This window comes from Chiloscyllium punctatum, chromosome 2 (genome assembly GCF_047496795.1).
Source record: "Chiloscyllium punctatum isolate Juve2018m chromosome 2, sChiPun1.3, whole genome shotgun sequence".
NCBI classification, from domain to species: Eukaryota; Metazoa; Chordata; class Chondrichthyes; order Orectolobiformes; family Hemiscylliidae; genus Chiloscyllium; species Chiloscyllium punctatum.
The window spans coordinates 17,955,400-17,966,138 of NC_092740.1; the positions used below are offsets into that span (position 1 = coordinate 17,955,400).

At 41.6% G+C, this 10,739-nt stretch overlaps 1 protein-coding gene across 1 annotated transcript in view; it reads right to left on the bottom strand.

The window, feature by feature from the left end:
* Positions 1-10,474, bottom strand: part of LOC140486967 (E3 ubiquitin-protein ligase SH3RF1-like) — a 132,425-nt gene extending 121,951 nt beyond the window's left edge. Inside the window, exons 1-4 of the mRNA XM_072586239.1 lie at positions 10,349-10,474; positions 9,107-9,208; positions 758-920; positions 432-472 (exon numbers count right to left, since the gene is read on the bottom strand). Coding sequence (XP_072442340.1) covers positions 432-472; positions 758-920; positions 9,107-9,208; positions 10,349-10,474 — 432 coding nt within the window. The remainder of the gene's footprint in view (positions 1-431; positions 473-757; positions 921-9,106; positions 9,209-10,348) is intronic.
* Between the last annotated feature and the right edge of the window lie 265 nt (positions 10,475-10,739).

A 10,739-nucleotide genomic window follows, 5' to 3' on the forward strand; every position in this document is an offset into this window, starting at 1 on the left:
AGAGGAATGAGACTGATTGGATTGTTCTGCCAAGTGCCAACTTAGTTCCAATAAGCCAAAAGCACTCTACAACAGTGGGAGTAGTACTTCAGAGGAAAGAGGAGGAAGAGGCCATCTGGTCCACCAAGCCTGCTTCACCTTTCAAGTGTGTATCAGATTTATCTTCTATCTCAATGCCAATTTCCAACACCATCACCATTTCTTTGTTTGTGTTTCTTTTGAGAAATCCATCAATCTGTCTTGAACATACTCATGACTGAGTCACCAATCTGCCGAGGGAGATAATTCCAAAGATGCACCGCCCTCAGTTGGGGGGGGGGGGGATCCTTATCTCAGTCCTAAATACCCTGCTCCTTATGCTGAGAATGTGACACCCCCCACCCCCCCCAGACAGGAAATATACTTCTCCACACACACAGACACACACACACCTTTAACTCTTCATGCTCCAACAAGCTCAAATCCCATTGTTCTGAATTATGGTAAGTCTGGTGAACCTTCACTGTACTCCCTCAATGGCGAGTATATCCTTCTTTCAGGAAGGAGACTAAAATTGTACACATGCGAGACCTGCCAAGGTTTGAACGAGCCTCTTTATAAACTCTATTTAAACCTCTCAGTTTGAAAACAATTTTTCGATCACCCCTTAACCTCTTTAGACCCAATGCAAACAACGCTGACCTTTGCAGCCTCTGCTTGAAATGCCTTCTCCCTGGTGAGCAGCTGTTCATGTCTAGTTTCTTTCTGTGATCAATACTCAGCATCTCCTGCTGCCAATGCTTGTCGACACATTGCTGCAAAGAGCACAAGAACATGGCTCTGGTGCCTCCATCCTCACTGCTGGCAACTGAAAAAGCAAACTCATGTTGAGCTTGAAGACACTGAGGTCTCACTGAAGAATGAGCAGGAGTGGGAAGAACCTAAAGAGGAATATAACTGGTATAAGAAAAACAACATTGCATTCAGTAGATTGTATTCCAGCATTGTAGTCAAGTTCATTTGTGAAGGACTCAAACTGGACGCAAAAGAAAGGGGGATTAATGGCTAAAAGTAACACACTGGAACTATTTAATTTCTTATTAACCACTTAACTATCTAAGCCATTTCCTCATTCAACCCTATTAAACAAAACATTGCACAGTTTCTCTTAAAAGACTGACAGAAATTTTTTTTAAAACTTGGAGAGGGTGAGGTTTCTCACCTAATAACTGAAGCTAACATTTCTGCCTCAACGCATCTCAGGAAAAATTAATTTTATCAGCATTGCTTTCATCTATACATTTCCACTATGAATGAAGCCTTCCTGATTTCCAAATTTCATCTGATAGTAAAAGCCACAGCTACTAAGATCCTCAGTCAATGTTTTAGTGGGAGGAGGAGACTTCTGCTTTTGGTGTGTACTTGAACTGAAATCAAATTAAATTCCACTTGAAAGCGATGACAGATTTATCAAAGTAGTTCTTCCAATGTAAAACAAATTACACCCAACTTAAATTATTTGTTGTTGGAAACTTTACGCTGAAGAAAATCTCTTTTCCCACAAAGAAGACAGACTTTGCTGGAGACACAAGGAGAAAACAGAGAAAATAAACGTGACAGCTATAAGCAATCTCCTCTGGCTCTGCAGCATAAAATAGTTTTGCCAGATTAGTAACTGTGGAAAAGAGGTCAGTATTAATTTGACGTGACAGAGACTATCGTGGTAGCACAATACAACTGTCATAACCTTTTGGTGACACAAGCGGTTTACAGAACTATGAGCCTTGCCTTCAGCTTGCAAAACAAACAGCAGCACCCAAGGGCCATCCCAGCTCTCAGTTACATCTTGTGCTTGCCAGAACGAATCAAGCTCGTCTCTTGTGCTGAGGACAGCTGACAAGGTTGAAAATAGGCACAAAATCTATCATTGTTGTCTAAATCATGCATTGAGGCCATGTGACTAAATCAGGACAGCTCTCAGGATAGATGGTCTTAAAACAAAAGCAAAGACCAGTGAAAAATAATGCTGGCCTACTTTAAGCAATTATGACAAGCTATTCCATGGGCACTGCTCATGGGAAAACTTCTTAGAAAATTAGGAGTCGCCATCACAAAAAGCTGCTGGAAGCAGCTCATTTCCTATTCTTCCCTTTTAATTTCATACTTTTCCAGTTGCTTCAGATGTTAGCTGTGTTTTGACGCACCAAGATTGTTTCCAATGTCTGTTGTATTATTTTTTGCTTTCAATTAACATTCCTTGATCCCATTAGATTTGGTCTGTCTTGAGTTTAGTTTATTATAATTCTAAAACAATGAGGCTTTTCTCAGCATGATCTTTTACATTATTTCTAAGGCTGGATTTAAACTATGAGTTTACACAAACAGCGTCAGCTGTAATTCTGAGCATGCCACTGAGTCAGAAAATTGTCAGCTTCGGAGGCAAACTCAATTTTGAGAATTCACACTCCAATGCAGTGCTTGGGGAGTGCTGCACTGCTGCAGCAGCTGTCTTGTTATGAAGGTCGTCCCTGTTTCCTGTCAGATGGTCATAAATAATCTGGTCAGGCTGTACTCAAGTGGAGCATTCTCCCAAGCATTCTTGCCAAAATGTATATCTCAATCAACAAGTGAATCAGGTGTGCACATTTGATTTACAAATGACAGCTTGCAGGGGTTTGCTACAGACATATTGGCCACTGCATTTCCAACAAGTGGCTGCACCTAGAAGTATTGAACTGGCCAAAAATGGCTTTGTGTAATGTCCTGAGGGCATGGAAAGCACAGAGAGAGAGAGAGAGGGAGAGAGAGAGAGAGAGAGGGAGAGGGAGAGGGAGAGGAAGAGGGAGAGGGAGAGGGAGAGATGCGGGGGTGGAAGCAGGCATCGTACTGCAAGTAAAAGCTGGGGGTGAGCAATGTTTGAAGACTGCCAGATTCAAGAGTACAGCTGACAACCAGAAAGGCAAGAATAATTACCCAACTAATTACTTTCCGATCAGTGCACCCCAAAATGCTGAAATCCAGCTCAAAAGCAGAAGCGCAGAAAATCTTCCATTTGCTTTAAATTTAATGTTATTGGCTCTTATTGCTCAATTCTAGTTGCCCAGAGGGAAGTTAAGGGTTACCTGAAAGCCTGGATTCACACATACGCCAGACCAAGTAAGGATGAGAGATTTCCTTCCCCAAAGGACATTCAAGAAACAAATGGGGCTTTATTTAAAAAAAAGATCAACAACCAACATTAACTCAGCTCTCTATTCCTGATATTCTTCAGATTGAACTTAATCGTCTTCATGTCATGGTATGATTCGAACACGCGTCCACAGATCTTTGGCCAGGATTCTGTATTGCCAGTCCAATGACATTACCACAACAGCACCACCCCCCCCGGATCTCTTTACAGATGCTGCCAGACCTGCTGAGTTTCTTCAACATTATTTTTATTTCTGATCTCCAGCAACTGCAGTACATCGCTTCTATTTCAAAATTTTCTTCAGCCCTGGGCTGAGACTAGCCCAACAGCATTTACCACCTAATGAGTAAAATGCTGCAAAGTTTAGTGTCACATGAAAGCTTAGACAAATGCTGTTACAACTTGTAGAAGGGTTACAATTTGTGGAAGTGCTTCTTTAGATTTTTTTTTAATTGTCAAATTCCTCACATAATTAGCATGGGTGCCATTCTAAGGAAACTTTTCTTCAGTCATGTAACTTTTCATCATTATGTAGACATACAACACACTTTTTCACCAGTTTGACAATCATTTCAGAATTGGAGATGGTGGCGCAATGGTCATGTTACTTGATTAGTAACCCAGAGGGCCAGGTTAATTTCTTGGGACAGAGGTTAAAATTCTACTATCGCAACTACTGGAATTTAAATTCCTTTAGTAAACCTGGAGCTAAAACCCCATCTTGGTAGCAGTGATTATCAAACTGTCTCAGACTATGGTTCAGGCCAATCTGGTTCACTAATGTCCTTTAGGGACATGTCCTTACCTGATCCTACATACAGGTGACGCCAGACCCTCAGCAATGTAGCTGACTCTTAACTGCTCTCTGAAATGGCCAAATAATCCATACAGTTCAAGGACAATTAGGGATGGACAGCAAATGTTTGTCCTGTCAGCAATCCCAGAGTTACTATGTTCATTGAAAAAAGCAAGCAGCAGACACCAGAACTCAAGGCTAAAGAAAAATTATTTTTATGCACTCTTCCCATTCTTCTGTTGATAAGTTAAATATAATTGCCTAGATATCTTACAATCAGACAACTTTCATTAGAGGTTTTCCAACCAGGACCTCCCTGGCACCTCTGTATTAACTGCATGTTGCTCAAGGCCAACATTTTATGGAATTCATCTCAGATTTTATGAAAAACTTCAGTATTTTCTAACTGTTTTTGCAGCACCAAAATGAAGCCCTTGAGCAAGTGTGTTGGCATGCAGATATGATTAATATTACTCACTTTGATGAGCTCCAGTTTACAAGCATTTTGCTCAGCATGTTCTCATGCATTAATCAAGATGAATACACAATCAAATTTCTTCAGGAACACTAATTAAACAATTTGGCCTGGTAGAACAGTATAGATATTTCAGAATCCTGTTTTTTTCAGGTTTTTTTGTTGTTCTGAATGACAATTAGAAAGAATTAAATTCCACTGGTAGCTCACTCTCCCTCAGCAACATCTGGGATATTTCAAAGGCTCTGGAACTAATCTGTCCCCCACTGAGCACTTCAATTTTGAGTTCTGCCTATAAAGCAGGGTAACAGCTTGTCGCTGTGAACTCTAAATCAATGGATCCGCAGTACATAAATGCAGGCTATTACTTTACTGGGATCTAGTTAATTGTCAAATTTCATTTCATGTTACAGAAGGGTGTTTACAACGAGCTGAACATGCTCTCTCCACACATTTTATTTGGCTTCTGTTTGCAAATGCCACTGCATCGGTTGTGGATCAATTAGTAGTGCTTTTGCCTTGGAGTCAAGCTGCCCCATTTCAGAGACTTGACACTTCCACTGCAACAATGAGGAAGTGATGCAGTTTCATAGGCTTTGGCTTTTGAATGCAAAGCGATAAACTGTAGCAAGACTAGTACATGAAATAATTAAAAGCTACACGAGAGATCTGGCATAGAATTTATCAGTCATACAGCTGTACAGCACGGAAACTGACCCTTCAGACCAACTTGTCCATGCTGGCCAGATATCCTAAATTAACCTAGTCCCATTTGCCAGCACCCAGCCCATATCCCTCTAAACCCTTCCTATTCATGTATCTATCCTGATGCCTTTTAAAACGTTGTAATTGTACCTGCCTCCACAATCTCCTCCAGCAGCTTATTCCATACACACACCACCCTCTGTCCTTTAGGTCCCTTTTAAATCTTTCCCCTCTCACCTTAAACGTATGCCCTCCAGTTTTGGACTCTGCCAACCCAGGGAAAAGGACCTTGTCTATTTACCCTATCCACGCCTCTCATGATTTTATAAACCTCTATAAGGTCAACCCTCAGCCTCAAAGACTCCAGGGAAAACAGCCTCAGCCTATTCAACCTCTCCCTATAGCTCACACACTCCAACCCTGGCAATATCCTTGTAAGTCTTTTCTGAACCCTTTCAAGTCTCACAACGTCCTTTCTATAGAAGGGAGTCCAGAATTGCACTTAATATTCCAACAGTAGCCTAACCAATGACCTGCACAGCCGCGACATGACCTCCCAACTCCTGTACTCAATACTCTGACCAATAAAGGCATGTATACCAAGCACCTTCTGAACTATCCTATTTACCTGCAACTCCACTTTCAAAGAACTATGCACTTGCACTCCAAAGTCTCTTCATTCAGCAACACTCCCGAGGACCTTACCATTAAGTATATACGTCCTGCCTTTCCAAAATGCAGCACTTCACATTTATCTAAATTAAACTCCATCTGCCACCCCTCAGCCCATTGGCCCATCTGATGAAGGAAACCTATAGGAGTATAACGAAGTGTTGTGTGATTTTTTTTAACTTTGAGGATTTTAGATAATCCGGAGAACTGGCTCGGCTGAGATTGCTTTCTTTGAAAGAAGAGGTTGAGGGGTTACTAAATTAGGTCTATCAAATTTGGGCATGCGCCTTGAGTGGATGAAAAAAGGACCTATTTGCCCGAGCAGAGAGCAATCAATAAAATAATAATGAGGCATAAATTTCGAGTAACTGATAGACTTTTTTTTACAAAATGGACAATGGGGACGTCGGAGGGGAGAGAAGTGAAGAGGAAAGTTTTAGAGCCAATAGGTGGTTGGGTTTTGGGAACTTATTACCTGAAAGGATGATGGGAACTGAAACTGTACAAGATTGCAGACCAAAACACTGAATTGAATTGAACTGAATTGAATTTATTGCCATGTAACTTGCATAAAATCAGATGGTTCCCTTGCACCAGCACAGACAGAATGGGCCAAACAGACTCCATCTAGGGAGGAAAACAAGTTGTCAGAAGTAGATAGGTTGAGTTAGCAGGCAAACATCTGTCAGACGGAGTATACTGCGCAAAGATGTGAACATGTTGTCTTGTCAGGAAGAACAGAAAAGCATGCTGTTTAAACAAAAAAAGAGATTGATACAGATTGAGTGTCTGTTGCTGGAAAAACACAGCAGGTCGGGCAGCATCCGAGGAGCAGGAAAATTGATGCTTCGGGCTGGAGCCCTTCATCAGGAATGAGCCTGATTCCTGATTAAGGGCTCCGGCCCGAAACATCGATTCTCCTGCTCCTCGGGATGCTGCCTGACCTGTTGTGCTTTTCCAGCAACACACTCGCAACTCTGATCTCCAGCATCTGCAGACCTCACTGTCTCCACAGAGGATCTGGATCCCCTGTAACATGGGTCACAGAAAGTTAGGGTGCAGGTACAGGGAGTGGCTAGGAAAACAAGTGAAAAGTTGCCGATTATTTCAAGGGGAATGAAATATAAAAGTTGTGATGCTTTGCTACAGTTATACAGGACATTGATGAGACCACTTAAGGAAAGATATAACTGCATTAAAAGTAAAGCACAAAAGCTTCATTCACCTCAATCCTGCGATGAAGGACTTATTTCATAGAGAAAGGTTGAACAAGTTAGGCCTATACCCACTGGAAGGTAGAAGAATGAAGAATGAGGTGAATCTGACTGAAACATACAAGATCCTATGGGAACTGATCAGGTGAATACCTGGAGGACATTTCCTTCTTTGGGGAGATTAGAATGAGTGGATGCAAATAGACAGAGAACATTTTTTTTCTCTCAGTGTTGATAGTTTGTGAGAATTTGCCTCCCCAGCTTTGTGATTTAATTTATTCAAGGTGGAGTTTGATTGATCTTTGACAGATAAGGGAGTCAAGGCTCATGCAAGGGCCGACAGGAAAGTGGAACGAAGTTTAGGCATGATCTCACTGAGTGACACAGCAGTCTCCTGCTCAAATAGCCTGCTCCCAAAGTCTTATCTTCCAAATTGTTCCGCAAACATCTGATTGTATAATCTGTCCTCTCAGGTGAACATGAAAAAAAACTACAATCCTATTTTGCATAGCTGTAAGAAAACAATGCTTACTAGTTATCCCTCAGACAACACCTAAAACAGATTATCTGGTCACTGCATACATTGTGGTTCCTTGTTGTAGGTGAATTCATTGCTGCATTTCCAGCATATTTGAGCACACTTCAAAAAGAAGTTCATTCACTGCAAGGTGCTGGAGGACATGCCAACACCTGAAATTGGCTCAATTAAACAGCAAGTTATCCACCAGAATGGCTTCGAATTTCCAAGATAATTACTACACAATCTAAACAAGACCATCCCACCGGTACTTTTTTTCTTCCTCTTGAGACAAGAGATCCCAATACTCAGCTTTTTCTTGGCCATTGGGACCAATTTAGTTCCATCAACATTGAAAGGAAAAGATAACAGAGACAGCCACCTGCTTCAATTCAAGCTTAGCCTTATTAACATATCAGAATGCTTTTGGAAGTCCTTCTGGTCTTGAAAATCGAGAATGCACTTCGGTGCAACAACTAGCTCAGGAAGTGGGGGGGGGGGGGGGCTCTAGATTAGAGAAGTGCTGGAAAAGCACAGCAGGTCAGGCAGCATCCGAGGAGCAGGAAAATCCACATTTCGGGCAAAAGTCCTTCATCAGGAATGAGGCAAGGTGCCTACAGAGTGGGGAGATAAATGAGAGGGGGGTGGGGGTGGGGAGAAAGTAACATAGAGTACAATAGGTGAATGGAGGTGGGGATGGAGGTGATAGGTCAGAGAGGACAGTGGGGGAATGTAGCAAAGAGTACAATGGGTGAATGGGGGTGCTCAGGAAGACAGTTTTCAAAGCCTGGACTTCCATTTTCACTGTACTCAAAACAATCCACTCAGAGTGATCATACTCAACTGAGTGTTATCAGACTGCAATTGTCCACCTTTAAATCCTACCAAAAAAAGTGTTGAAAAAAACTGAAATTCAAACTCTTCCACATTAAAACAAAATCATTGCCATTTAACATTCACACTTCAATCAGAAAGGTTTAACCTCCCATGATCTGAAGACATCGCATGGACTAGAGAGCTAGAGGTGAGGAATGAAACTGGAGTTTACGCTTACTGAAAGCCAGCACAGACTTGACAGGTTAAATGGCCACATTCTGTGCCACAGCCATTCCTTGATACAGATTGAAAGCACTGTCTTTCTACATTTGGATAGGTATATGAATAGGAAAGGTTTGGAGGAAAGGCTAGAAACAGGCAAGTTGAACAAGTTTACTTTGGGATTACGTTAGGTATGGACTGGTCAGTCTGAAGGGTCTGTTTCGGTGCTGTATGACTCTATGGCTACTCTAGATTTATCAATACAAATGCACTTCAGACTACAATAACAATACTGCAAAAGCAAGTGAAGTTCCAAAATCAGTTGAGCTTCCGAATGAAAATTGAAAATAAAAGCTCATCACTGAAATGGAACACAATATTTCAAACAAGGAAGCATTCCTATTGAATGTTTATGAATAACCAGGAGCTGACAAGAGACAATAGTAGGAGTTCTCCAGGCAGCTAAATGAGCACGTTTGGCCAAGCAGGCATTTTAGAGTGTGTTTGTTTACTCTCTTACTGTCGTGTTGGTGCAAAGTGGTTTCACATTCCATCGATGCCACGATTGTGTAGCAAACAGAGTGGAATCTGGCACCAGGATCCAACCTGACACAGGACTGAACTATCAAGAGACATGAAACAAACACAGGCTTCACATTCAATTTAATCTTCAAGATTGCCATCAGTCTGGTGGCTGCATCTTCATCTTAAAACTGGGTGGACAACGACAGAACGACTTAAGTGACCATTACAGAGATGCATAGTGAAGTTCACAATAGCATCCAACGAATAAACAAAATGTCCAGGATTCACCAGTCAATAAGAAAATTAAGATCCTTCAGGAGATTAAAAAAAAGGATTGAAAAATACTTTACAGCGCAGATAATTGTCAACACATGCTTTATTCAATATTTGTGACCCAGTTCCAGCTATTGTCAACATTAGGATTTAATTAGAAAGGAGTTAGCCAAAACAAAAAGCAGTTTTATGCACAAATTAGCTAGTTCATAGTAAAATCAAAGGCAGGAGCTTAAGCCTCCTGGATAAACCACTAACTGCAAATACCGCTCTCATTTCCTTAGCAGTATTGAAGATAGCTGCTCAGTTAAGAGTTTGAAGCTTGTTTCTGCAACTATGGCAACATAGTGGAGCCAAATGAGGTCATGATTAAAGGTGAAATGCAGCATATGCTGAACAAACCAAAGACAATGCTGGTGAAACTGAGCAAGTCTGACAGTACCTGTGGAGAGAGGAACATAGTTAATGTTAGGTCCAGTACTACTTCTGAAGAAAAGCCATATCAAACTCTAAATATTAATTCTATTTCTCTATCCAACGGTGCTGCCAGACCTGCTGAGTTTGCAAATTTCTAAATGCATAATTAAGGTTTCTTTCACCCCATTTGTTGGTGCGCTCTCTCCCTCAAGTTGCCAGGTGTACCTCCACATTTCTGAAAATACAAATTGCAATATGATAAACTGAATTTACTGCAGCCCAACTGGTGCATTTTATTATAATAGTGCTCATTCCATTTGCTAACAAAACTCAATCCTTTATCCTCTTCAGAAATGAGACACATTCAGCCTTATGTTAACCTGCCCTAACCTCCCACTTGTGTATGGTACTGGAAGTAAACTGGTTACTGCTTTTGAGGTTCTTGCCAATTGATTACCTGACCCACTAAAGTCTAACTGAAGGATCACATCATTCTTTCTACTTATGCCACTGATATCGATATGAACCACAGCCACTGGCTGTTTACGCTTTCCCTCAAGGTGTTCTGCAGCTTTTCAGTGACTTCCTTGACCCTTGTGCCTGGGAAGTCAATATAGCATCCTGGGTTTACATTTGCAGCGATGGAGTCATTCGTTCCCACTACTTTCTGCATCTCCTAATAGAGTCACAGAGTCATAGAGATGCACAGCATGGAAACAGACCCTTCGATCCAACCTGTCCATGCCGACCAGATACCCCAACCCAATCTAGTCCCACCAGCCAGCACCCGGGCCCATATCCCTCTAAACCCTTCCTATTCATATACCCATCCAAATGAATCCTGCTGCTCTTCCTTCCTGCCCCGTACAACTGAGCCAATGCTGGAGCCACTGATTTGGCTCTGGCTGCCCATCCTTTGAGCCATTTCTTTCACCAGT